The following is a 27,976-nucleotide window of genomic DNA, read 5'->3' on the forward strand; positions in this document are numbered from 1 at the left end:
ATTCCTGGGAGGCCGGCGCTCTGACGTGGACCCGGGGGCCGCGGGCGCGGCTGGGGGGGGCCATCGGCCCGGGGGCTTCTTAAACCCCCCGGCCCGGCCTGGCCCTCACTTCCCGAGCACCGCTCCGCCCCCGGAGAGAGAGAGAGAGCCAGAGCCAGAGAGCCGCAGAGGAGCCTAGGAGGCCCACAGAACCCGGTCAGCCAGGGCGCAAGAGAAGTTGGAGAAGAGAGCGCAGAGCAAAACAGCGAGTCCCGCGGTCGCAGCCCAACAGCGCCCAACAGCATTCGCTAGCACCCGCAGTCCAAGCCCCCAGCCCACGCAACCCCGTCCCCGCTCCGACAACATGATGAACAACAGTGGCTACTCGGACGCCGCCGGCCTCGGCCTGGGCGACGAGGCGGACGAGATGCCGTCCACAGAGAAGGACCTAGCAGAGGACGCTCCGTGGAAGAAGATCCAGCAGAACACATTTACACGCTGGTGCAACGAGCACCTCAAGTGCGTGGGCAAGCGCCTGACCGACCTGCAGCGCGACCTCAGCGACGGGCTGCGCCTCATCGCACTGCTTGAGGTGCTCAGTCAGAAGCGCATGTACCGCAAGTTCCACCCGCGTCCCAACTTCCGCCAGATGAAGCTGGAGAACGTATCTGTGGCCCTTGAGTTCCTGGAGCGCGAGCACATCAAGCTCGTGTCCATCGGTCAGTGTGGGCGATGAGGGCATGGTCACAATAGGGAAGAGGTGGTCCCATGTGGGTAGGGGATATAGGTTCGGGTGGGCCCATCAGGATCTGAGAGATGAGATAGGAATGGGGACCAGGGGGAGGACCCTGGCCTGGTCTCTCCCCCCAACCAATGCAGACCACCTGGGCACTACCTTGACACCCCTCTCAGGACAATGAGCACTCCCTGAGTGGCCTGGGAAGTCCTGAGGTTTCCGTTTCTGAGCCCTGCAGCTACAACCTCCCCATGAGCTCTCCCACCAACCTGCTTCCCTCGCTGTCCCCTTTCCTTCCATTGAACAGCTCCTATGCATGCTTGAGAGAAAAGGGCCAGTAACCATAGCTGATTCTGGGGGTATACTCCGGATCCCAAAAAAGCAAATGGCTTCCCAGCCCCTCCAAGGGGAAGACCAGACTGAAGACAGATCCTGACCACCCCCTGGATCTCTCTCTGAGCTCAGAGGCCCGGGAAAGCTGGTGGCCTGTCAGCTCCACTGAGGCCCTCTGTAGGCATGTGCTCTGCAGCTGGGTTCAGTCCTGGGATGGGGCAGGCAGAGCCCAGCCTCAGAAACCTAAAAAGGCACTGAGCTAAGGCAGGGAACCTTAACCCCTGCCTGCCCTCCTGCTTTAGCCTTCCCTGGAGGGGGGCTCTTGCCTGTCCTTGCCCTGCCCCAACCCACCGCCTATGCTTGGGATTGGCTGTAGCTAACAGTCTGGGCTTTGAGGAGGGAGGGGAAGTCCTGCAGAGGGGAGGAAGTCATTGAGTGTAACCAGATTTGGAAGGTGTGTCAGTGCTGGGTGGGGGTGGGGAGGCATTCTAGCTCTGGGGGCCCAGAATTCCCAGGGTGGGCTTCCAGTGGCAAGAGGCTGCCTCTCCCCTTATAACCTGTCCTTTCCTTGTAGGCTGGAGGCCAGGGACAGACTCCCACCTCACCCCTGTAGTGAGTTCATGAGAGCTCTATTGTGTTAAGAAAGGGCCCCCTGACCGGCCTCAGCTCTAGGGAAGTTGTACATGGGATTAGGTGCCCCCACACAGGCTGTCCCAGAGTCTTGTCTAGATAACTGGATGCCTGTACACCCTCATTTTCCCTCAGGGCCATCTCCAGCCCTCCTGAATTAGCAGCTGAGGTCAGTCTGGGGCCCTTTGCTCTGTCCAGTCTCCTCCCTAGGCCTTACCTCCTCCTGTCCCAATACTGCCACCCCTCACCCCCTCCTGCCTGGCCTGGAAATAGCCCTGTCTCCGTGACACAGCAGATGTCTCTGAGCTTTCCAGAAGGACAAGCCTGAGGGCAAGGGGTGGGGGAGGGGACCCTGGTGTGTGTAGTGGGGCTGAAGGCTAGAAGAATTAGGGGGGGTGGGTCACACATGAGCCAGCCCTGGGGTCATCATCACACTCCATGCTGGGATTTGAAAAGTAGGACTGACTGTCCCAGGTGGGTCTCCAGGGGAAGGACTGAGGCCTCTGCAAAACATTATAGAAACCACTCAGCCTCCCCTCCCTCCCAGCTGTGGGAGCAGCAGGCCCCTCTCCAGGCCTCATCCTTCCCCTGTGCACCTCTCCCCTCCCCCATGTCGGTGCCTGGCTCCAGCCCCCCTTGGCTCAGCTATGGAGGGGCCGGATCCGAGTAGAAGGGAAGAAGCCAGCACTGGTTTGGGGGCGGGAGGGAAGCTCCCTGGGTTCCTGCTGAGAGGAAGGGGAGCTGAACCCCCTTTGGGCCAAGTGGCTCACTCCCGCTGATGAGATAAGCTGTCAGCAATTCAGCTGTTGGGCCGGGGTGAGGCTGCGGGGAGGGGCTGAGACACCAGCCTGGTTGACCCCAGGAGACATAAAGGAACCTGCCCACAGTGGAGGAGGGGGGCATCCTGCTTCTCTGGCTTCCCATTCCATTTATTGGTGGGAAGGGGCTATCCGGGGAGTCTCCTGGGCATTGTCTTCGGACTGAAACTGAACATTTGGGCACCTGAGGGAGCAAGGGTCACAAAGACATTCCACTTCTCTTCCTAGAAGGGAAGTCAGGGCCTGGAGTGGGAGCTGGAGGTGGGGTCCTTGGCCGGGTTGAAGAAGCTGTGTGCCTTTTCTTTCCTAGCACCCCTGTGAAGGCCCCCACCACCCCATAGCCCCTCCGAACAAAGAGGCCTATGAGGCAGCCCTGTCCCGCAGCTGTTCCCCAGTTGCTATTCCTTCTCCGGGAGCCAATAGCCGAAGGAGGGGCTGGAGGGGGCAGCAGCTGTCCCAGCACCTCCCTTGGCCCAGCCCTCTCTCTCCTCTCTCCATCCCCCCCCCAGGCAGGGGTGTCCAGGACTAGTTGTCTGGCTCCTCCCATTCCTTTGGGGGTATCCCCAGGCAGAGGGAATGGTGATTTGGTGGGTTGTTGCACAGGAAGAAGCCTGGGTAGAATACAGTTCTTCCCCTCTGCCTGGCCTCCTAGAGAGAGGCGAGGGAGAGGAAGGTCATTGCTCCCAGGGTGGGACTCTGGGCCCAGATGCCTCTCTCCTGCCCTAAACCATGGACCACTTGCTGTCTGGCCCAGGGCCAGTTGCTAGGGAAAAACTTTCTCTCCAGCAAACATGAATGACCCCCTCTCTACCTCACCCACCCCCATCCTGAAGCCTCAAGGCCTCCCTCCCAGGGTCTGGCTCCAGTTTGTAAGAAGCACTTCTGGGTGTGTAAGACCCTAGCTTTGGAGGCTGTCAAGGGCCATGAAAGGCTGGGGGCACTGGGACGTCCAGATTGTGTGAAAGTGTTGTGGGCCTGTGTGTTTGAAAGAGTGAAAGCACAGGAGGCCGGCAGTGAGTGTGTCATGGAACCCCAGAGCTGCCAAACCATTGTGCTGCAGGGAAGCCAGGGGAAAGGGGTGGGCTGGGGAGCTGCTGGGGAAGGAAGGATGAATCAGTGAAGGGTGGGAGAGCTGAAGGGCTAAGCCCCAGGGCCAGGGAGGCCAAGAGATTCTTCCTTCAGGGCCAGGTGGAGTGGAGGGGGGATGCCAGGGGTTCCCTAGACCCCTGTCTCCTGATACCCTCCCCCAAGATCTAGGAAAGGGGAGCCTCCAGCTCCACCTTCTCTCATCAGGCAGCATCAATAAACAAGACTGAGTCTTCCACCCACTCCCTACTTCCTAAGAGCAATGCTCAGGGAAGCTGATGGGTTTCAGACCTGCATTATCCTTTAAGCTGGATTCCAAAATCTATACTCTAGTCCCCTCCCCTCCTGAACATTTCCCTTTGACTATTAAAGGGGAGTTGGGTCTCTAAAATCTTAGGAAAACAGCTCAGAGAAGATAGTGGATAGCCTCTGTCTGAGCCTGACACTTGAACCCACATGAGTGACATTTCCCCGGGCACTTGTGAGATCCGACTGGCCCCCCGCATTTTGCAACACAATTTCCAAGCCTTATTGAGCATGCAATGTACCCTTTCCTCCTCCTAGAACCCCATTGTTCCAAAAGCCTTATGGCCTTTGGGGTAGAGTGTGAATGGAATGGAACAGATCACATTCCTCTCTAAGATTTAAAGTATTTCATTCAACCATTTTTGTTGAGACCCTCCTAAATTCTAGGCCAGACCAATAAATTTGTATTTTTAATGTATAATTCCATTTATACATAATCCTAGAAAATACATATACTAATCTATATGACAGAGGGCAGATCAGTTGTTGCCTGGGAGGATGGAACAAGAACAGGCAGGAGAAAGGGATCACAAGAGGGAGTATGTACAAGGAAATTTGGGCAGTGATGGCTGTGCCAATTATTTTTGATTGGTAACAGTAGCTTTGTGGGCATATGCCTATTTTCAAGGCTTTTCAAATTGTATTCTTTAATATATGCCATTTGTTGTATGTCAGTTAGGTGGTTAAAAAAACAAAATGAAATAGTGTATATCCCCAAGAGAACTGCAGTCTAGTAAGGCCAAAGGCAGGATGGCTTGCTTAGATCAGAGGCAGACTCAAGTGTGGCAGCAGAGGTGGAAATACCTGCACAGGAGCAGAGAGGTGCAGCCTGAGTCTGAAGCTGGAACCCAGAGAGGGCTTGTCATTCTGGGCCAGGCCTTGCTAGAGGGAATTTGGTAGGTTGAGAAAGGGATAAATTCTGGAGGAAGGAGTCTGACCTTAAGGTCCCTCCTGAGACGGCTTGTTCCCTCTGCTTTGCAGACAGCAAGGCTATTGTGGATGGGAACCTGAAGTTGATCCTGGGCCTGATCTGGACACTGATCCTGCACTACTCCATCTCCATGCCCATGTGGGAGGATGAGGATGATGAGGATGCCCGCAAACAGACACCTAAGCAGCGTCTGCTTGGCTGGATCCAGAACAAGGTGCCCCAGCTGCCCATCACCAACTTTAACCGAGACTGGCAAGACGGCAAGGCTCTGGGTGCTCTTGTGGACAACTGTGCTCCTGGTGAGTAGGCAGTGGGCATACCATGGAGCCCTTAGCCTAGAAGGACAGTGGGAATGAGCTGGGGTGCTGAGGCTTATGGTTGTCAGAATGTACACCCCAGGGCCTGGGGGGTCAGGATCACCTGGGGGAGGGTTATTCCTCTAGCCAGGAATCACTGCTGGAATTAGGTCTTACCCCATGGGTGGACTATATTCTGCAGGGACAGGAAAATGTTTAAAACTCATTTTATAGGCCAGGACAGCCAGGTCCAGAGAGGGCCAGTGACTTGTCTATGATTGTACAGTTTGTGGCAAAAGTACCTGGAGCCCAAGGCCTGGACTCCCTGCTCCATGAGCTGCCTACTCTGCCACATGGACACCATTCCCACTGAGCTGAGAGAGGGGAGATGGAGTGGGGCTTGCAGCAAGAAGGTCCCAGTTAGACCCAGAGAGGCCTCTTCTTTGTGAGATCAGCTTTGCGAAGCAGTTGAAACTCAGGATGGTATGGGCTGAGGCAGCAAGGTACTGCCCAGTGACAGGTGACCTAGCTCCACTCCTCCGGGTGTAGGCCCTGGACTGATCAGGTGGGAGAAGACCAGGGCCCTAAAAATACTAAGGCAGTATGAGCCACCTGTTGACAGCTCCTTCCTGACCCTTCTCTCAGAAGAGAGGTCTTCTTCCAACCTAGGTCTCTGGCCCTGCCTGAGGAGCCACAATCCCTCAGGGAATCCTCCCCCACCCTGGGGTCAGCTGGGGAGCAGGGGTGGGAGGCGGGGGTGCCTCCTGGGAAACATTCCCAGCTGCTGAGCCATTGCCCACGACTGGTGTGGCTGCCAGCAGTGACCTCAGCTGTTCCAGCCAGTCATGGATTCCAGCCTTTGAGCTGGCCCCCTCCCTGCACCGCTGCTCATTGCCCCCCTCCAGCTTTGTCCTGGACTAAGCCCCTCCAACCCTGCACCCCTTTACAGGGTGATCTGGGGTTGCCTCAGCACTCTTCTGACAGGAAGCTGGGCTCTTGATGGCCATAAAGAAGACTTCATTTTCTTCCAACAAGCCTTTCAGTGCCTCAGTTTCCCCAAGTGGCAGTTAGTAAGAGAGAGGGATACTCTAAGGCTGGTGTGGGAAGTGTGGGAAGAGCTGGAATTACAGGGCAGCTGTGAAGGGACAGATCAGAAGCATGTGTGGGAAAGGGTGGGTGCTCACCTCCTCTACCTATCCCTGAGGCAGCTGGAATGAGGCAAAAGGGACCTGGGAAAGGGTCCCTCATGGGGGTTTGTGTTCAGGGTCTCTACTGGGTCCTGGGCAGGCAGGAGGCTGGCTAGTAGGGCTGGTGCCAGGCTGCGTCAACCAGGGCAGAAAGGGCTTATTGTTGGTGCTAGTGAGGGCTGCTGTGCCTACCCAGTGATGAGCATGATGAGTTGGGATGTCAGGGGCAGCCAGAACCTGGCTGGTAAGGGGCCTAGAGCTGGCCAGAAGGGTTGTGAAGTCACAGGTACCGAGGGAGTTCACTTAGTGAACACATCCTCCGTGCTCTGGCTGGTTGGTTTCCCCTAACTGTTGTCTCCTTCCACCATCTCTCCAGGCCTCTGTCCTGACTGGGAGGCCTGGGATCCCAACCAGCCTGTGCAGAATGCTCGAGAAGCCATGCAGCAGGCAGACGACTGGCTCGGGGTGCCCCAGGTACACTGGCATATGGGGTGAGGTGGGACATAGGGGCAGAAGGGGCAGGGGTGGAGGTTGGGTCTATAAGGATACCTGGCCAGGATGCAGGTAAGAACTGGGGCTTCTGGGTAGGTGGGGAGCCCATGTAAACATTGTTCCTTCCTGTGGCAGGTGATTGCCCCTGAGGAGATCGTGGACCCCAACGTGGATGAGCATTCTGTCATGACCTACCTGTCCCAGTTCCCCAAGGCCAAACTAAAACCTGGTGCCCCTGTTCGATCTAAGCAGCTGAACCCAAAGAAAGCTATTGCCTACGGGCCTGGTTAGTGTTGAGCCTTGAGAACCCCCCTGGGGAACTGGGAACACGTAGGATCCCCTGATAATCTGAGCTCTGCTTCTGCCCCTCAGGCATCGAGCCTCAGGGCAACACCGTGTTGCAGCCTGCACATTTCACTGTGCAGACAGTGGATGCAGGCGTGGGTGAAGTGCTGGTCTACATTGAGGACCCCGAGGGCCACACTGAGGAGGTATGGAGAGGCTGCTGGAGATGTTGGGATTGGAACCAGAAGCCATGGGACCAACAGCAGGAATGGCCTAGAGGTGGCTGCCAAAGCCACCCATTGTGCTTTGGAGGCTAGGAAGGCAATACCATGGGGACTTCCTGGGGCTGGGGAGCCCTGGACACTATGGGATCAGGTGGGGCTACAACCACTGTGGTTTTCCATCTTTTTCCTTCCTGATAGGCCAAGGTGGTTCCCAACAATGACAAGGACCGCACATATGCTGTCTCCTATGTGCCCAAGGTCGCTGGATTACACAAGGTATCTCCCAGTGGGCCCCTGCCCTCCCATCATCCTCATTCATGGCTGTGACTAAATGGACCCCCTCAGCCCACACCCCACCCCTTCCCAATGTACCAGCCATCCATCTCTTGCCCTCCTTGGCTCTCTTCTGCCCCTCTATCCCCTCTCAGAACTGGTCTGCCCTAGTAGCTAACCTTTGACCCCTCATCCCCAGGTGACTGTGCTCTTTGCTGGCCAGAATATTGAGCGTAGCCCCTTTGAAGTGAATGTGGGCATGGCCTTAGGGGATGCCAACAAGGTGTCAGCCCGTGGCCCTGGCTTGGAACCTGTGGGTAATGTGGCCAATAAACCCACCTACTTTGACATCTACACTGCGGGTAAGGGCACATTAGACAGGCAGCCCTGATGGCATATGGGTATGTGTGTGAATGGGGACCTGGGTGGTCTCAGGATGAGGATCAGCTGTGTGTTTCCAGAGTGGGCACTGATGGTATCCTTTGTACTACAGGGGCTGGCACTGGTGATGTTGCTGTGGTGATTGTGGACCCACAGGGCCGACAGGACACAGTAGAGGTGGCCTTGGAGGATAAGGGCGATAGCACGTTCCGCTGCACTTATAGGCCTGTGATGGAGGGGCCACACACTGTGCATGTGGCCTTCGCTGGTGCCCCCATCACCCGCAGTCCCTTCCCTGTTCATGTGGCAGAAGGTAAGGACCCTTCACTGATCCTCACAATAACCCTCATGAAAGCCAAAATGCAGAGACCTGTCACCAAATTCTGCCAAATTGGTGGAAAGTGAGGCACTTAATCCACAGGGTTGGGGTAGGTAGCGGGGCTTGAGATGAGCAGAAGGAGCAGCTAGGGAGAGCTCTGGGTGATCTTACCCTTATCATGAACCCACCCTGAGCATCCTGGAATGGGTAAGAGGAGGGTCAGGAGACCATGGAAGGAAACTAGAGTAGGTGGCACATGGAGCCCTTGAGGGGGAAGCAGCAGGACCACACATAGTTAGCCCCCACCCACTCATCAGGCCCTCAGTTGATGACCCCCCCACACATACCAATTCTTTTCCTGCACTTAACTCTGGCTGTCTCCTCTCCCTTCCATACCCCATCGAGCACCAGACCAAGAGAGTGGCACCATGTTAGTACTTGTCAGCAGAGGCTGGGCCAGGCATGGCCATAACTGACTGGCCTTACCCATGCTGTGTGGCATGGTCCACACAGTACAGATTCATTTCCCTACTCTGTGGCATTCTATGACAGGCTTAGGTTCCGATCTGGGATTAATTCTCGCTGCCCTACTGCCTGTGTTCCATAGAAGGTCTAGCTAGCTTCCCTGCCATTTGCCTGATGATTTCTATGATAACATTTAGGCTCTGGGCCATGGCATGTGTTTTGTGGCAGGCCCTGGGTTCTGTGCCATTGTCTACATCCTATGGCACACCCTAGGTAGGTCTGGATTACACATCATTGCCCATTTTGTGGCATCATGTATTCCATGCTATTTTGTGTATTCTGCATCAGGCTGAGATCCCCACTCTTGCCAGTGCTTTGTGGCAGTCTGGTTCCCATGCATTGTCCATGCTCCATGTCAGGCTTTATGTTACATGGAACAGCTCTTGTTCCATGGCATTGCTGGATATTTTGTGGCATGATTTAGTTCCTGAGGTTGCTATGATGGTTCTGAGAAGGCCCAGATGGCTCTAGGTCAATGGCCTTGGGTGTGCATAAGGGCCCTTCCCTGTCTTTCTTAGCCCACTCTCAGCCTAGGCTGTACCATGCCTTCCTCCAAAGTGACACCAGCTCTAAGGACCACACATAAAGGGTTTCTTGTAACCTCTTGACCTGGGGCCCACAGCCAGCCTCCTGCCCAGCCTGGCTCCCAGCAACTCCAATTGTGATGGAAATATAAGAGAGCCCAGGGCAAGGTTGCCTGAAGCCATGGCCTGTGTCTCTGAGGGGCTCAGGAGGACTGTGCACAGTGAGGGGATGGTGACAAGGAGCAAAGAATCTGTCCAGGGCCCTGACCTCCCTTTTCTTCCTCTCCCTAGCTTGCAACCCCAATGCCTGCCGGGCCTCTGGACGAGGCCTACAGCCCAAAGGTGTGCGTGTGAAAGAGGTGGCTGACTTCAAGGTGTTCACCAAGGGTGCTGGCAGCGGTGAACTCAAGGTCACAGTCAAGGGGCCAAGTGAGTACCAAGGCCCAGGGCTGAGGAACTGGGGGTAGGGGTGTAGGGAGGAAATATGGCCTATAGTTCTGACAGTCTAAGGGCAATGATAACCAGCACCACACACACCAGGAGAGACTCCAAAGAGGCACCATGGAATCTCAGGTACATCAGCTCCTCCCGGTCTACAATCTGGGATTAATTCTCTCTGCCCTATGTGTTATACGGGGCTCTTATGCACAGGGACGACATGTGGTCCCTGCCCTGAGTTTTACCTCTGCCCACTAGTAGCACTGTCCCCAATTTGGCTTGGGGCCCAAGGGCTCTTTGAGAGGATAGAGAAGCTGGGCCTCACAGATCGTTGATTGCACCCCTATCCCCATCTTCTTCAGAGGGCACAGAGGAGCCAGTGAAGGTGCGGGAGGCTGGGGATGGAGTGTTTGAGTGCGAGTACTACCCTGTGGTGCCTGGGAAGTATGTGGTGACCATCACTTGGGGTGGCTATGCCATCCCCCGCAGGTAAGTACCATGCTGCCCCTGCCCCATGCTTTTCTGTCTGGACCATCATGGGGGAGAGTAAGGGAGGTGAGCTGCATGGGGATTTGAGGGAAGAGAGGAGGGGTGCCTTTGGCAGGTGTACTTCCTGGCATTGACCCCAGCTCCCTGTTTGTCCTAGTCCCTTTGAGGTCCAGGTGAGCCCAGAGGCAGGAACACAGAAGGTGCGGGCCTGGGGCCCCGGTTTGGAGACTGGCCAGGTGGGCAAGTCTGCTGACTTTGTGGTGGAGGCCATTGGCACAGAAGTGGGGACACTGGGTAAGTGACTGGGTGGCAGAAGGTAGGGATGCTGGGGAGAGGTGTGAATGGGGAGGGATGCCGGGGATTGTTTGGGGACAGAGAGTAGGAATCTGAGGAATATCAGGAAACATAAGGAGATGAGACATAACGGTTTCTGGGGTGGAAGTTGGGAGAGGGGTGTAGTACCTGCCTAAGAGTCCAAGATGCCTTGGGCTTTCTGACCCTCCCCACCTTGCTCCAGGTTTCTCCATTGAGGGGCCCTCACAGGCCAAGATAGAGTGTGATGATAAGGGAGATGGCTCCTGCGACGTGCGGTACTGGCCCACAGAGCCAGGGGAGTATGCTGTGCATGTCATCTGTGATGACGAGGACATCCGTGACTCGCCCTTCATTGCCCACATCCAGCCAGCCCCACCAGACTGCTTCCCAGACAAGGTGTGTCCCAGCTCCTGCACACTGATTAGGACAGGAATGGGGTGCACTGGACCTCTTCCAGGCCCAACTCAGCCCCCCTCTCTTGCCCCACATAGGTGAAGGCCTTTGGGCCTGGCCTGGAGCCCACTGGCTGCATCGTGGACAAGCCTGCCGAGTTCACCATTGATGCTCGTGCAGCTGGCAAAGGAGACCTGAAGCTCTATGCCCAGGTAGGGCACTGCTTAGTCTCTACTGCTGTCATTACCCAAGGCAGGGGCCTCTCAAAAGGAGGTTATAAAGTCACAGTAGTCATGGGCCCATAAGGACTATGGGAAATTTAAAACTGTTTTCTTACTGATGCTAATATTAAAAACGTATTTTACAAAAATACTCATATTCATACTATTAATCTGCAATTGAAAGATGATTTCACCAACTAGGAATTTGGTTTCAAGTCAGTTTCTCAGACTGGTGTCTGTTGACCCCTAGAGGTTAATGAACATGGTCTTAAGGCTCCAAGAGATCAATTCTTCTTTACAAGGCTCTCTATTCTATTCTAGGAACATCAATTTAGTACAGCCTCTCCCCAAACAACACATTTTAGAGATCAGGCAACCTAGGCTAGGGGAGCAGGCCTTACAGATAGCCTTAAGCTGGTTTCCTGGCTCCTAGGGTGGACCCTGGCCAACAGAGCACGTGGCACTGGGTTCTACAGTGCTAGGGTGTGTGGGTGTTAGTAGGTGGGAAAGAAGGGGTGCTGAGGCCAGCGAGGAGTGCACTGTCTGAGGTGGCTATGCCACTACAAACCTTGCTTGGGTGCTGCCCACAGGATGCAGATGGCTGCCCCATCGACATCAAGGTGATCCCCAATGGTGACGGCACCTTCCGCTGCTCCTACGTGCCTACCAAGCCAATCAAACACACCATCATCATCTCCTGGGGAGGCGTCAACATACCCAAGAGCCCCTTCAGGGTGAGTCCTTTAAGTTTTCCCCCTGCCTGTTGCTAGGGGTCCCGGAAAGAGGCCAGGCCCACATAGCAGACCTTGGCTATTCCTGGGCCTCTGCCATCCTTCCTGCCTCATGGCTCCCACAAAGAGGCTGTGATGGGTGGTGCAGGGAGAGGGTTGGGCCTTGAGGGAGGTGCACTGAGCTGAGCCTTGACCTCTGCCCACAGGTGAATGTGGGAGAAGGGAGCCACCCTGAGCGGGTGAAGGTGTATGGCCCCGGAGTGGAGAAGACAGGCCTCAAGGCCAACGAGCCCACCTACTTCACTGTGGACTGCAGCGAGGCAGGGCAAGGTGTGAGCAGCCCAGGGGTGGGGTCCAGGCGGGAGGGGCACCCCTGGGCACAGCTCCTGTGACTGTTGGTGTGGGAGGCTGTTGAGCTCCACTCACAGCCTCTGCCTGCCTGCCTCTCCTCAGGTGACGTGAGCATTGGTATCAAGTGTGCCCCTGGCGTGGTGGGCCCTGCGGAGGCTGACATTGACTTTGATATCATCAAGAATGACAACGATACCTTCACAGTCAAGTACACACCCCCAGGGGCCGGCCACTACACCATCATGGTGCTGTTTGCCAACCAGGTACCCCAGCCTGCAGTTATCAATAGTCATAAAGCCTGCATGGTGGAGGTCTATGGGGACAACTGGAAACCTGGTCTCAGGGATGGGGAGACACAGTTACACAGATGCTGCCAGAACCCTCCTGTTTGCGGGCAGCATGCCTCACAGAACACCAGCGGACTTTTTCAGAGGCCACCCTTGTCCCCACTGGGTCCCTGGGGCATACTGACAGCATCTAGCCTGGCACGGGGGTGTGTTCCACAGGGTAAAGTCCTGACAAAGCCTTTTCCACATCCAGGAGATCCCTGCCAGCCCCTTCCACATCAAAGTAGACCCGTCCCATGATGCTAGCAAGGTTAAGGCTGAGGGCCCAGGGCTAAACCGCACAGGTGAGTGTCAGGCAGGGAGTGGGGCTGGTTTGAGGTTGGGTTTGGGGGTAGTGGTTGCCAGGCCCTTACTGTCACCTCTGGATGGTCTCCCAGGTGTGGAAGTTGGAAAGCCCACTCACTTCACGGTGCTGACCAAGGGAGCTGGCAAGGCCAAACTGGACGTGCAATTTGCTGGGGCAGCCAAGGGCGAGGCTGTGCGGGACTTTGAAATCATAGACAACCACGACTACTCCTACACTGTCAAGTACACTGCTGTCCAGCAGGTGTGTCCCACTCCTGCATGCCCTCGCCTGTCCTGCTGACTAGGGATTGGGTGTCCCTCCTCCAATCTCATAGACCCGGGTCTGGATCCTTTTCCTTTTCCTGCCTCCAGTCCTCTCTCTTGCTCTCTGAGCATCAGGGTCCACAAAGGCCCATGGGATGTTGCCAGGTGGTATCTAAGCCACCGGGTTCTGACCTTCTCTTGTACCCAATAGGGCAATATGGCAGTCACAGTGACCTATGGTGGGGACCCTGTCCCTAAAAGCCCCTTTGTGGTGAATGTGGCACCCCCACTGGACCTCAGCAAAGTCAAAGTTCAAGGCCTCAACAGCAGTAAGTGGGGCAAGAACTTCCGTGGGAGTGAGGGGTTTTGGGGTGGAATTGGCTGGAGTCTCTTCTTCACTGTGTCCTTTGCCCTCCATGTAGAGGTGGCTGTGGGGCAGGAACAGGCATTCTCTGTGAACACACGAGGGGCTGGTGGTCAGGGCCAGCTGGATGTGCGGATGACTTCACCCTCCCGACGACCTATCCCCTGCAAGCTGGAACCTGGGGGTGGAGCTGATGCCCAGGCTGTGCGCTACATGCCCCCTGAGGAGGGGCCCTACAAAGTGGACATCACCTATGATGGACACCCAGTGCCTGGAAGCCCCTTTGCTGTGGAAGGTGTCCTGCCCCCTGACCCCTCCAAGGTGAGGAGATGGGAGCTGGTGGGAGGCAGGAATTGGTGGAATATAGATGATTCATACAGATAGAGGATAGAGGCCAGAAGGTCTTATGTACCTGGAGTGGGCACAGCCAAGGGTCCAGGGCCAGGACTATCCCCTACGTCAGGACCTTCCATAGAGACAGTTATTAAAAGCCTGGCCTTGGAATCAGACCTGGGCTTGAATTCTAGGTCCAACAAATAGGACAAATGATTTCATCTCTCTACCTCCTTGTCTGCACCTGGAATTGTTCTAAGTAGTCACTCTGTGGTAGCTACTACAGTAGAAGGTGCTCAGTTAGGTGGGCAGCCATGGAGGTGGTGCAGCCTGGGATAGGCCAGAGGTAGGGAACTCACATGCCTCTCCTTTTCCAGGTCTGTGCCTATGGCCCTGGTCTCAAGGGCGGGCTGGTAGGCACCCCTGCACCATTCTCTATTGACACCAAGGGGGCTGGCACAGGAGGCCTGGGGCTGACGGTGGAGGGCCCCTGCGAAGCCAAGATCGAGTGCCAGGATAATGGTGATGGTTCGTGTGCTGTCAGCTACCTGCCCACAGAGCCAGGAGAATACACCATCAACATCCTGTTTGCTGAAGCCCACATCCCTGGCTCGCCCTTCAAGGCCACCATCCAGCCTGTGTTCGACCCAAGCAAGGTGCGGGCCAGTGGGCCGGGCCTGGAACGTGGCAAGGCTGGAGAGGCAGCCACCTTCACTGTGGACTGCTCGGAGGCGGGTGAGGCAGAACTGACCATTGAGATTCTGTCAGATGCGGGCGTCAAGGCCGAGGTGCTGATCCACAACAACGCCGATGGCACCTACCATATAACCTACAGCCCTGCCTTCCCTGGCACCTACACTATCACCATCAAATACGGAGGCCACCCCATCCCCAAATTTCCCACCCGTGTCCATGTGCAGCCAGCTGTTGACACCAGTGGTGTCAAGGTCTCTGGGCCTGGTGTGGAGCCACATGGTGAGTAAGAGGAAAAGACAGCAGTGATCAAGTTGCAGGGCAAGGATTCAAGGAGTGAGGTCGTCAGCAGGAGGGAGGGAGGGAAGCTGAGCTGAGGACTGAGGTAAAATGGAGGACTGGGGCAGCCTCAATCTATAGGTGCTCAGATACTCCAGAGAAGGAGTGAAGGGGACCATAAGGGCATGGACACTGGTCTCTACTCTTGTCACAAAAATGATATCTGCCTCTGAGCATTTTTCTGGGGAGATCCTTGCACTCACCAGATCAAGGGATTCCTAATCCAAGAAAGCTAAGAATCCTGCCCACGAGGGTACAGAGGGAAAGGTTTGGGGTAGATGATGGCGGTCAGGAGATGGTGGTGTACATGGGCTGCCTGCAGGGGGCCAGACCCTGGGCTGGGCATGGGCCAGGCAGAGGCATGTAAGATTCAGACTTGCCCTTCAGGGCAGGTGAAGCAGCTGATGTGGGTGGAGATTGTCACCAAATGGTGAAGGGAGTGGCATGGGGGCAGCATGGAGCTCACAGGGGGTGCTGAGGGTGAGCAGGCTGTACTTAGAAGAACAGCATGGAGGAGGGGAGGGTCAAGAGGGACTGCATGAAGGCTGGCACCAGACTAAGTGTGCCTCTGTGGGATCCAGGTGTCCTGCGAGAGGTGACTACTGAGTTCACTGTGGATGCAAGATCCTTAACAGCCGCAGGTGGCAACCACGTGACAGCTCGTGTACTCAACCCTTCTGGCGCTAAGACTGATACCTATGTGACTGACAATGGGGATGGCACCTACCGAGTGCAGTACACGGCCTTTGAAGAGGGTAAGGGACTGGGAGCTTATTATGATGTGCCCAGGGCAGGGATGGTGGGGGCTGTGACCCTGACTGACTCTGGCTGACTTCTAGGTGTGCATCTGGTGGAGGTGCTGTATGATGATGTAGCTGTACCCAAGAGCCCCTTCCGAGTGGGTGTGACTGAGGGCTGTGACCCCACCCGTGTCAGAGCCTTTGGGCCAGGTCTGGAGGGTGGCTTGGTCAACAAGGCCAATCGCTTCACAGTGGAAACTAGGTATCCTTCACTTTGTCTAACCTTGACCTGAGGCTGTAGCCCCCTTGATCTGAGCCACTTGTGTTTCTCAATTGTCCTCTATCTGTGCCTCACCATACCCCATCCTCTCTGGAGTGACCTAGGAGCAAACCTCCCCAGTATCCCTAGTCAGCCCCTGTAGCTCCTTCCTCCTTAGCTGTCCCTGTCCCTCAGCCCTCTCTAGCCCTTCTCACTGGTCCTAGCAGAGTTGATGAGGGTATCATCTTGCAGGGGAGCCGGCACTGGGGGCCTAGGCCTGGCCATCGAGGGACCCTCAGAAGCTAAGATGTCCTGCAAAGACAACAAAGATGGTAGCTGCACTGTGGAGTACATTCCCTTCACCCCTGGAGATTATGACGTCAACATCACCTTTGGGGGGCGGCCCATCCCAGGTGTGCAAAGAGGGTGGGCACAGGCTCAGGGAAGGCAAGGGAGGATGGCAGGATGTATGTTTCATGAGGGGGAAACTGAAGGGAAGTTGGATGTGCAGATTTGAAGAGGGAGCACCCCAAAGCATGAAGCATGTTGGAGCAGGAGCTCAGATGGCTGGAAGGTGGCCTGGGTACTCTGAGTCTGGCCAAGAGGCCGGGCAGTGGGTGCTGTGAATGTGGCAGCCCCTCCAGTTAATTCCCAGAGGCCCTTGCCTGGAGCGCCAGACCTTGATCATGCAGGTCCACTCACTGGGCTTAGTCACTCAGTCTAGGGCCCTGTCACTGGCTCACTGGCCACTTTTACCTTTCACCCTCTTGCTTTCTTGCCCAACCTTAGTCTATAGCCCAGTTTGTTTATTTTATTTTATTTTTTGGTTGTTGTTGTTGTTTTATCAAGTTCCTAAGCATTTTCACCTGTTTGTCTGGCCTCCCTGTGGACATCTCAGGCAGGGGAAGCTGCCTCTCCTTAGTTCCAGGCATCAGGGAGACTCTCCCAGGCAGGTAGGTAAAGACTAATTAATGTCTTTCTCCTAGGGAGTCCATTCCGGGTGCCTGTGAAGGACGTGGTCGATCCTGGGAAGGTGAAGTGCTCCGGGCCAGGATTGGGGGCCGGTGTCAGGGCCCGGGTACCCCAGACCTTCACAGTGGACTGCAGTCAGGCTGGCCGAGCCCCCCTGCAGGTGGCTGTGCTGGGCCCCACAGGTAAAATATGTCTGGAACAAGATGGGAGGGAAGGAGGGTGGGGTCCCAGGAGACTCTTCTGACCCTGCATCCCTTGCCTAGGAGTGGCTGAACCTGTAGAGGTGCGTGACAATGGAGATGGCACCCACACTGTCCACTATACCCCTGCCACTGATGGGCCTTACACAGTAGCAGTCAAGTACGCTGACCAGGAGGTGCCACGCAGGTAAGGGATGGCCCTGGGCTCTCCATACTGAGCCACAAGAGCTGCTTCGGGGGCCACACCTGCAGGCCCAGTGCCAGACTTTGGGGAGAACCTCTTTCATTTGTCACAGCCTCACTCAGTCTGGTTGCCCCGCCCTGCTCTTCCCCAGAGTTCACTGCCCTTAAAGCAGCACAGCCCTAGGGACTTTGGCATTGTAATTAGCACCAGAGTAATCACTCCTGTCCATTTGTTGGAAGAACTCAATGCATAAGATGAGAAGGGACCCCAGTCAACTGTCTATCCTTTCTTCCCCTCAAGCCCTTTCAAGATCAAAGTGCTTCCAGCCCATGATGCCAGCAAGGTGCGGGCCAGCGGCCCTGGCCTCAATGCCTCTGGCATCCCTGCCAGCCTGCCCGTGGAGTTCACCATCGATGCTCGGGATGCTGGGGAGGGGCTGCTCACTGTGCAGATCTTGGTGAGTCCAGGTGCAGCCCCTCTGTCCTGGGAAGGCTGTAGGCACAGGCAGGCATTGACCTCTGCTTCTTCTCCAGGACCCTGAGGGTAAGCCCAAGAAGGCCAATATCAGAGACAACAGGGACGGCACATACACCGTGTCCTACCTGCCAGACATGAGTGGTCGATACACCATCACCATCAAGTATGGCGGCGATGAGATTCCCTACTCGCCCTTCCGCATCCATGCCCTGCCCACTGGGGATGCCAGCAAGTGCCTTGTCACAGGTGGGCACCCACTTCACTTCCCTGCCCTTCTCCATCCAACCTCCTCAAAGCACATCCAGATCTGCAGCCCAGTCCCTGTGGCCAAAGATCCTGTCCCCCAGCCCTTCCCACCCCCAGTTCCCTACTGAGTGCCACAGGGCCTAACACTTGGCTCTCTTTCCAGTGTCCATTGGAGGCCATGGCCTGGGTGAGTGCCTTCCTCTTCTGCTGGGGGCCTGGGAGATCTGGGAAGGGAGAGGACTGGGCGCAGCCCCCACAGCTCCTGACCTGACCTGGCTTTTCCATGTGGCAGGTGCCTGCCTGGGTCCCCGAATCCAGATCGGAGAGGAGACTGTAATCACAGTGGATGCTAAGGCAGCAGGCAAGGGGAAGGTGACCTGCACAGTGTCTACGCCAGATGGAGCAGAGCTTGATGTGGATGTGGTTGAGAATCATGATGGTACATTTGACATCTACTATACAGCGCCCGAGCCGGGCAAGTATGTCATCACCATCCGCTTTGGAGGCGAGCACATCCCCAACAGCCCCTTCCACGTGCTGGTAAGCTCCACAGCCATGGCAGGGCTAGACGGCGACTGGGAGAGGGTGGGGCCCACACCCTCTTAGCAGCAGTAAGGGATCCCAGAAGGTGTCCCCAAGGAATCCCATAACCTGTCCCCACATCTGTTGAATCCTGGGGCCAGTGGACTCCAGAATCAAGCCTTTGCTGTTCCCACAGTCTCCCTAAGTGAGAGGTGTCAGTGCTGCCTCAGGCTCCAGTGGCATTAGCCCTCTCTTCAGAAACTTCTCTAACCCTCAGGCCACTGTCCCCAGAGGAGGTTCTGTAGGATAACAAGGGTAGAATACTCAGGGTGTCTCCCCTAGGCTGCATGTCCATGGGCAATTCTGAGTCAGCTCTGGTCCTGTAGGCTCACCACATCCTGTGCCCCATGCCTTGCCTCCCCAGGCTTGTGACCCCCTGCCCCACGTGGAGGAGCCCTCTGAAGTGCCACAACTGCGCCAGCCCTACGTCCCTCCCCGGCCTGGCACCTGCCCCACACACTGGGTACTGCCGCCTCCCATGGCGGGCCCCACCCTGCTCTTCTCCCTTTCTTCATTTCTTCCTTCTATTCTTCTGCAGCCAGGGCTGGGGCATGGTTTGGGGCCTCTAGGAAGGCAGGCAGGCATGAGGCTGGCAGGTGCAGCCCCACCAGGGCAGGGCACTTCTCCTCCTACAGCTGGCACGTTTTCCTCCCTCTCAGGTTTTACCATTAACATCCTGTTCTTTCCTTGCTCTGTCTAGTAGTAGTCATGTGGCAGGTCACACTCCCAAGCCTTTCCCAACCACTGACTATTTCCTCTCACCTGCCTAGGCCACAGAGGAGCCAGTGGTACCTGTTGAGCCATTGGAGTCCATGTTGAGGCCCTTCAACCTGGTCATCCCCTTCACTGTGCAGAAAGGGGAACTCACAGGTACCTTTCTGGGGCCCTAAGGCTCAAGGACCCCGAGGGCAGAGACCTTACCCCAGGCCTACCCTCTTGTTCTAAAGATGAAAACTGGGGCCCAGAGAGGGGAATTGAACTATTCAAGGTCATACAGCAAGTTGCGCAGAGCTAGAACTTAGGCTCAAGGCATCTATCTCCTGGCTCAGGGTTCATCTGCCACTCCAGGCTGTGACTGGGTGCCTTGCCTCTGGAGTAAAACCAGAGCCATACAGGAGCAAGACCTGGGACAACAGGGGCTTGTAGTGGGAAAAACCAGGGTCCCCCATGTAACCGTGTCTGGCCTGCAGGGGAGGTGCGGATGCCCTCCGGGAAGACTGCGAGACCCAACATCACAGACAACAAGGACGGTACCATCACAGTGAGATATGCACCCACCGAGAAAGGACTGCACCAGATGGGAATCAAGTATGATGGCAACCACATCCCTGGTGAGTTGGGGTCGGGCCATGCTGTATTTGGCAAGAGAAACTGGCATCCATGTCAGTCTTGCCTTCCTTCTTTGAATAAATATTTATTGAGAACCTACCATGTGCAGATGCACGTGAGGCTCTGAGGAACCTTACATCCCTGGTGGGGGGTAGGATTCCATGAGCCAGGTTCCTATGGCAGAGATACAGGGCTTGGCAGGTAGGCTGCTGGAAGGTGTTGGGGCAAAGAGGGACACAGGCTGCCTCTGTCTCTGTGCTGACCCAGCCTCTGTCTCTGTCTCCCTCTAGGAAGCCCCTTGCAGTTCTATGTGGATGCCATCAACAGCCGCCATGTCAGTGCCTATGGGCCAGGCCTGAGTCATGGCATGGTCAACAAGCCAGCTACCTTCACCATTGTCACCAAGGATGCTGGAGAAGGTGAGGAGAGCACAGGCAGGGGACATGGATGGAGGGAGGTCAGGTGCAGGGGCAAGGACAGAATCTCTGATCTCAGTCCCCCCTCCACCTACAGGGGGTCTGTCGCTGGCTGTGGAGGGCCCATCAAAGGCAGAGATCACCTGCAAGGACAATAAGGATGGCACCTGCACAGTGTCCTACCTGCCCACGGCTCCTGGGGACTACAGCATCATTGTGCGCTTTGATGACAAGCACATCCCAGGGAGCCCCTTCACGGCCAAGATCACAGGTGGGGTGGATATTGGTGGGACAGAGCCTACAACACACAGCACACAGCATATGTGCAAGCCGGCCTGTTCAAGTCACTCAGGGATTTGGGCCCATGCCCCCCCTGAGGTGGAGGAGGGCATTTTTGGATAAATGTAGGAATACTATTCTGTGCAGCAGTCAGGAAACATCCAGCCTCCCAGTGCTTTGAAAGACATTTCATTTTGTTTTTCAAGTTTCTCTCAAGAAGCTGGGTATTGTCATTCCTTTTGATAGATGAGGAAACTTGTCCCAAAGAAGCTAAGTATTTTGATGAGAGACACACAGCAAGGAAGGGGTCTGTGTGGTCTTGTTTCCAATGCACTGCCTGACTCAGGATTGAATACACAAGGGTCCACTTAGAGATTAGCCCCTGTGGGACTGAGGCAACCATGGGGAATTGGGGTGCAGGGCCCTTTGTGGTGTTGGCAGCAAATGTGAATGCAGACACTAGTCTCCGGGCCTGGGCCTCTGTGAGTGGCCCTGGGTCTCTGTTGAGCCCAGCAGGGTCTGTCCTGGGGGGTTCTGCAAGGGCAAGGCCTGCCTGGAGTCATGATAGAACTATGCCCCAACTGCCCCACAGGCGATGACTCTATGAGGACTTCACAGTTGAATGTTGGCACCTCCACGGATGTGTCACTGAAGATCACAGAGAGTGACTTGAGCCTGCTGACTGCCAGCATCCGCGCCCCGTCCGGTAATGAGGAGCCCTGCCTGCTGAAGCGCCTGCCCAACCGGCACATTGGTGAGTGTGGGGTCTTGACAGGCACCTTAGGGGGAGGGGGTCTCACAGGGACGCTCTACCTGACACCCTCTCTCCATAGGAATCTCCTTCACCCCCAAGGAGGTTGGGGAACACGTGGTGAGCGTGCGCAAGAGTGGCAAGCATGTCACCAACAGCCCCTTCAAGATCCTGGTGGGGCCATCTGAAATTGGGGATGCCAGCAAGGTTCGGGTCTGGGGCAAGGGCCTTTCAGAAGGACACACTTTCCAGGTGGCAGAGTTCATCGTAGACACTCGTAACGCAGGTACTTCTTGCCACAGTGACCCCATTCCAGCTGAACCCTCCAGAGGGTACTTGTCCTTCTTTTCCATCCAGCATGCCCTTGGTCATACCCTTCTCCCTGAACTTCCTTGCATAGTCCCTGTTGGGATTTAGAGTCTGAGACCCATTTGGAGGAAAGTAAATATCCTCTGTCAGTTTTCTCACTTTGAAGAGAAAACAACCATCCCGAGTTTATCCCTCAATCCCTGGAATCCAATAGGACTGCCTTAGGGAATTTTCTAGACTGCCTATCCCCGGACCTTTGCAGACAGTACCTGGCTCACCCCTTCTCCTTCCATGGTACCACTTTCTCCTTGGAGGTTACTATAGGAGCTGGCCCTTCATTCTGGGCAGAGCCTACAGCTTGGGGCAGGGAGAGCAGTATGGTGTGGGTGGTGTAGGGCTGAGGGAAATACCCTCATTCTTCCCCCAGGTTATGGGGGTCTGGGGCTGAGCATTGAAGGCCCTAGCAAGGTGGACATCAACTGTGAGGACATGGAGGATGGCACATGCAAAGTCACCTACTGCCCCACTGAGCCTGGTACCTACATTATCAACATCAAGTTTGCTGACAAGCACGTTCCAGGTAAGGCTGTAGTCAGGGCTAGGCAGGGGCAGATGAGGAGGCTGAGAGCTGGATGGTCTGTGCATCCTACCCATCCTTCATCCCACAGGAAGCCCCTTCACTGTGAAGGTGACTGGTGAGGGCCGCATGAAGGAAAGCATCACCCGACGTAGACAGGCACCTTCCATCGCCACCATTGGCAGCACCTGTGACCTCAACCTCAAGATCCCAGGTAGAGCTGGGAAGAGCCCAGGGGGCAGGGTGGCGGGGAAAGGGTTGGCTGGGCCAGAGCTGCCCCCAGGGTCCCCTTTCTGCTTGCCGACTCTTCACCTTGTGTACTCACTCTGGCTCCCTGGTGTCTCACAGGGAACTGGTTCCAGATGGTGTCTGCCCAGGAGCGCCTGACTCGCACCTTCACACGCAGCAGCCACACGTATACCCGCACAGAGCGGACAGAGATCAGCAAGACCCGGGGCGGGGAGACCAAGCGTGAGGTGCGGGTGGAGGAGTCCACTCAAGTCGGTGGGGACCCGTTCCCTGCTGTCTTCGGGGACTTCCTGGGCCGGGAACGCCTGGGCTCCTTCGGCAGCATCACCCGGCAGCAGGAGGGTGAGCAGAGAGTGCTGGGCTGGGTCCGGTCCACCTAGGGAAGCTGGGCCTTCTGTCACCTGAGACAGGAGGGGAGGGTGAGATCAGCCAGGCCCTGACCCTGGCAGACTTGTCCCAGACAGCCAGGGCTGGTCTGAGCAGAGGAGCGACTCTACTGAGAAGGGAGGTCAGGGTCAGCACCTTGCTGCACTGATGTCCCCCCACCACCCTGCAGGTGAGGCCAGCTCTCAGGACATGACTGCGCAGGTGACCAGCCCGTCAGGCAAAACTGAAGCTGCAGAGATCGTTGAAGGGGAGGACAGTGCATACAGCGTGCGCTTTGTGCCCCAGGAGATGGGGCCTCATACAGTCGCTGTCAAGTACCGTGGCCAACATGTGCCCGGCAGCCCCTTTCAGTTCACTGTAGGGCCACTGGGTGAAGGTGGTGCTCACAAAGTGCGTGCTGGAGGCACAGGGCTGGAGCGAGGTGTGGCTGGTGTGCCAGGTGAGGGGCAGGCCCAGGTGGGTGTTTGGGGTAGAACGGCCAAGCCTGTGTGAAGGGCAGTGGTGCTTAAGTGCCACCCTTGCTCTTCCCTGAATGCAGCTGAGTTCAGCATCTGGACCCGAGAAGCAGGAGCAGGGGGCTTGTCTATCGCCGTGGAGGGTCCCAGCAAGGCGGAGATTGCATTTGAGGACCGCAAAGATGGCTCCTGCGGTGTCTCCTATGTTGTCCAAGAGCCAGGTAGTGGTCCATGCTGGGGTTGGGGCTGAGCCAACCTGACTTTCCAGACTGGGTTTCTGCTCACTGACCAGGAGAAAATGCTGGGGACTGCAGGAAGCCCCTTACTTGCCCCTGCTCTTTCCCTGCCTGGTCTTCTTCCATCCCACCCCTGGGGAATGTGTCTGCAGAGCTGGGCTGGGACCTAATGAGTCTGTCCCAGGATGATGCTGGAGTGGGTGGCTATGTCCCTGCTCTCCCCATTTCTGGGACCTGTGCTGACTAGCCTCCCTCCCCAGGTGACTATGAAGTCTCCATCAAGTTCAATGATGAGCACATCCCAGACAGCCCCTTTGTGGTGCCTGTGGCCTCCCTCTCAGATGATGCCCGCCGTCTCACAGTTACCAGCCTCCAGGTATGTTCCAGGGGTTGGGTCTCTCTACCACCCGAGAGAGGGCAGAAATATGCATGGTCAGGGACTTCTTGGGAGAGCTGGTCAGCAGAAGTCCCCTCTCTCTACTGTACAGCACAGGGTGGGGCCCTTGAAGGACTTGTCTGGGTCGCTGTTGATGTGCCCCTGCTGTGTCACTCCATGCCTTATTTCTTCCTTTTACAAGTTTGGTTTCCCTGTTTGTATTGTCACCTGAAATTTCTTGTCCCATTTCTTTTTGAATGTTATAAACTAATGATTTCATGAGAATAAGAATATAAAGTAGAGCTGGGGATGTAGCTCAGTGATAGAGTGCTTGCCATGTGGGCCCTGGGTTTAATACCCAGTACTGCAGAAATATATATATATAATCAATACAAAATAAGAACAAGCTGGTTGCAGAGAGGCTAAGGATTCCTAGGCAAATGCACGTGGCATCAGGGCCTGAGCTACAGCCTCTCCTGGCTTCTGAGAACCCGTTTGCTTTGTCCTGCTGTGATCTGTAGAGAGAACCTGACTTCCTTCACTTCTGTCATGTGGGAATATGTGCCAATCAGACCCTTATCAAGTGTACAGGGACACACAGGGGCCAGGAGAAGGCCAAGCCACCATACCCCTCCAGCTGCCCCTCAGGGAAGTCCTGTCAGCCCACAGGAGCCCTTATATATCTCCCTTGACCCTAGAACCAGGCTCCATCCCCAGCCCAGAATCCCCTCCCCCAGAGTTCTCTAGTGCTCCCTTTAGTCCTCCTTCTTGGCTCACCTATTCCCAGAAGTGCCCCCTGGCCAGCCCAGCCACATTCAGCCTTCTACATTTGACCTCAGGGGCGCCTGCAGCCCTCACAGCACTGTCAAACACTCACTTCTCTGCCACCATGCCCACTTTATAGTATTGGATCTCTGCTTCCTCATCCAGGACAGGGACACATCATCCCTTATCCACTGCGGAACCCAGCATGGCTAGGGTGGTGCCCACCTCATGGCAGGTGTGGATGCAGAGAGTTACAGACCAGCCCCTGCCTCCTCCATCCCTCCCTGCCAGCTGGCCTGGCAGGAGGGGACAGGCTGAAAAGAGGACCAATCTAGCCCCATTCTCCCAGGACTCTGAGTGTCCCCTGTGGTCTTTGCAGGAAACTGGACTCAAGGTGAACCAGCCGGCATCCTTTGCAGTGCAGCTGAATGGTGCTCGGGGTGTGATTGATGCTAGGGTGCACACACCCTCAGGTGCTGTGGAAGAGTGCTATGTCTCTGAGCTGGATAGTGGTGAGCTGGCCCTGCCCCTGTGACCCTCTGCCAGGCCAGACCCTCCTGGGAAGGGGTGATGAAGGAGGGAGATTCATCCATCAAACTTCTGCTCCACAGATAAGCATACCATCCGCTTCATCCCCCATGAGAATGGTGTCCACTCCATCGATGTCAAGTTCAATGGTTCCCACATCCCTGGAAGCCCCTTCAAGATCCGCGTTGGGGAGCAGAGCCAGGCTGGGGATCCAGGCTTGGTGTCAGCCTATGGTCCTGGGCTTGAGGGAGGCACTACTGGTGAGTGCCTGGAGCTTACAAGGAAGGGGTAGATTTGCATCATTACTATCTTGCCTTGGAGATAAGGGCAATGCTCATTGAGTCCCCAATCCTCACTGTGCTGCCCTGGGGGGCCTGAGGGCCTGGGTGCTTGGGGCCTAGTCCAGCTTTTGGCTGTATCATTTCCTGCCTAAGGTCTTGTTCCCTCTGGTCTCTAGGTGTGTCATCGGAGTTCATTGTGAATACCCTGAATGCGGGCTCAGGGGCCTTGTCTGTCACCATTGATGGCCCCTCCAAGGTGCAGTTGGACTGTCGGGAATGTCCTGAGGGCCACGTAGTCACTTACACTCCCATGGCCCCTGGTAACTACCTCATTGCCATCAAGTATGGTGGTCCCCAGCACATCGTGGGCAGCCCCTTCAAAGCTAAGGTGACAGGTGAGTGTCCTGGATCAGAGAGGTCCATGCAGGTCAGCCCAGCCTAGACAGCTGCAGTACCCATTCACATCTGTCACAGTCTGTCCACAGACATCATGGTCAATTTACCAGGAATGGAGGTGGGCCCAGATTATATAGCATTCCATTCTGTGAAGTTGTGCATAATCACCTTTAAAAATCCAATTCTTCCTCTCTATTCTGACCCACCTCTTGATTAATCTTTTATTTGCAATACACCCTCAAGTTTTAGCTTAGCTTCCTTCCTCTTGGTTTCCCTCATTTTTTTGCTGCTAATAAGTTTAGCCAGCTTCCCTTTCTGAAGTTCTTTAAAGGACTTGTTGGACATTTGTTCCTTTTTTTTTTTTTTCCCCTGGTACTGGGGCGTTTAACCACTGAGCAGTATCCCTAGCCCTTTTTATTTTTATTTTGAGAGTCTTACTAAGTTGCTTAAGGCCTCGCTAAGTTGCTGAGGCTGGCTTTGAACTTGCAATCTTCCTGCCTTAGCCTTCCAAGTTGCTGGGATTATAGATGTACACCACCACACCCAACTGGACATACATTCCTTTTTAAAATAAAAGTTACTCTGTGGGTTAACTTAAGTTTTCAGACCAAGGCTAGGAGGATGAGAGATGGAGCTATCCGAGGCCAAGACCTAGAGGGAAGCAGGAATTGGCACTGGTAGCATGGAAACTTAACTGGGAATGGGGCTGTGCTCTTCAAATGCCATAGTTAGGACAGGAGGTGGGAGCACATGATATAGGCCCAGAAGGCTGTCAGTGCTGGCTGAGGGCCTACAATCTAGGGAAACCCTCTGACCAGGCTCATGACCACCCACTCTGCTCCTCAGGTCCCCGGCTGTCTGGAGGCCACAGCCTTCATGAAACATCCACAGTTCTGGTGGAGACTGTGACCAAGTCATCTTCAAGCCGTGGCTCCAGCTATAGTTCCATCCCCAAGTTCTCCTCAGATGCCAGCAAAGTGGTGACGCGGGGCCCAGGGCTGTCCCAGGCCTTTGTGGGCCAGAAGAACTCCTTCACAGTGGACTGCAGCAAAGCAGGCAGGCTCCAGGGGGAGATGAGGCTATCCCTCAGGATGGGCTTGCCTGGAAGTGTGGGGTGGGAGCAAGGAGCCCTGGGAAAGTGAGGTATGGCTTAGAAGATGCTGGTGCGAGTCCTCCCTCTCTGCCTCCTTCTCCAGGCACCAACATGATGATGGTGGGTGTGCATGGACCCAAGACCCCCTGCGAGGAGGTGTATGTGAAACACATGGGGAACCGAGTGTACAACGTCACCTACACTGTCAAGGAGAAAGGGGACTACATCCTCATTGTCAAGTGGGGTGATGAAAGTGTTCCTGGAAGCCCCTTCAAAGTCAATGTGCCCTGAATCCCAGAAGTGCCTCTCCCAGCCTCGGCCCCCACCTCCGGCCAATCACACACACACACACACACACACACACACACGCCACACACACACGCCACACACCCAGATGCACACGCACAGAGTCAGACACTGCAAACACCTATCTTGGGTGTGATGTGAATGGCACAGCCTCCCACCCCACTGTGCCCTTGCGGGGTGGAGGGCCTTGTCTGTCTTAGGGCAGTGTCCTTCCTTTGAATGTGGCTTGATGGCAACCTGGGAAGCCCTGAGTTTCTTGGTGGGGCCAAGACCAGCCGGGGAACACTGTTAGGGATGTCTATGTGTGAGAAGTCACCTTCAAACCACACTGCCAGCCAGGTACCCTGGCCCCTGAGGACTGCGTCTAGCCACTCTGGTGGCCACAACCCCAGAGCTTTAAGGACTTGGAAAAGAAAGCACAATCAGAGAAGAAAACAGTCCCTGAACAAGTGCTACGTTGGACTGGCTTCAAGCAATACATACTTCGCCCAAGCCAGGCTTCCTGGGAGACTGATTTCTCTCTCTGTCTTTTTTTTTTTTTTTTTTTTACAGTTGCACAGCTCTGCCCCATGAGGGCCTTTTTTACCCATTGCGAGGCCCAGCTTTCTGGGGGGACTTTTTGCACATATCATGTGGCTCAGCTGGGAGCCACTTAGGTGGAAAACTCCAAATAAAGCGCGGCTGTCGCAGAGGCA

General features: G+C 55.6%; 1 protein-coding gene across 1 annotated transcript; it reads left to right on the plus strand.

The window, feature by feature from the left end:
* On the plus strand, nucleotides 1–27,976 carry Flnc (filamin C). Its single transcript, XM_026411665.2, has 47 exons — nucleotides 1–698; nucleotides 4,870–5,118; nucleotides 6,679–6,776; nucleotides 6,930–7,080; nucleotides 7,167–7,285; nucleotides 7,502–7,579; nucleotides 7,776–7,938; nucleotides 8,070–8,270; nucleotides 9,617–9,754; nucleotides 10,126–10,252; nucleotides 10,410–10,546; nucleotides 10,770–10,963; nucleotides 11,059–11,172; nucleotides 11,772–11,915; nucleotides 12,119–12,242; nucleotides 12,366–12,526; nucleotides 12,804–12,894; nucleotides 12,988–13,157; nucleotides 13,371–13,488; nucleotides 13,582–13,844; nucleotides 14,234–14,831; nucleotides 15,470–15,643; nucleotides 15,728–15,890; nucleotides 16,140–16,300; nucleotides 16,874–17,041; nucleotides 17,123–17,246; nucleotides 17,544–17,700; nucleotides 17,777–17,966; nucleotides 18,130–18,153; nucleotides 18,259–18,506; nucleotides 19,319–19,418; nucleotides 19,739–19,879; nucleotides 20,168–20,296; nucleotides 20,391–20,564; nucleotides 21,165–21,326; nucleotides 21,406–21,609; nucleotides 22,060–22,212; nucleotides 22,301–22,423; nucleotides 22,558–22,800; nucleotides 23,015–23,284; nucleotides 23,384–23,521; nucleotides 23,797–23,912; nucleotides 25,057–25,189; nucleotides 25,289–25,465; nucleotides 25,663–25,881; nucleotides 26,729–26,938; nucleotides 27,079–27,976. Exons 1-47 carry the CDS (start codon nucleotides 344–346, stop codon nucleotides 27,264–27,266), a joined length of 8,082 nt encoding a protein of 2,693 aa, XP_026267450.2. The 5' UTR covers nucleotides 1–343; the 3' UTR covers nucleotides 27,267–27,976.

The sequence above is a fragment of the Urocitellus parryii genome, chromosome 3 (genome assembly GCF_045843805.1).
Source record: "Urocitellus parryii isolate mUroPar1 chromosome 3, mUroPar1.hap1, whole genome shotgun sequence".
NCBI lineage: Eukaryota > Metazoa > Chordata > Mammalia > Rodentia > Sciuridae > Urocitellus > Urocitellus parryii.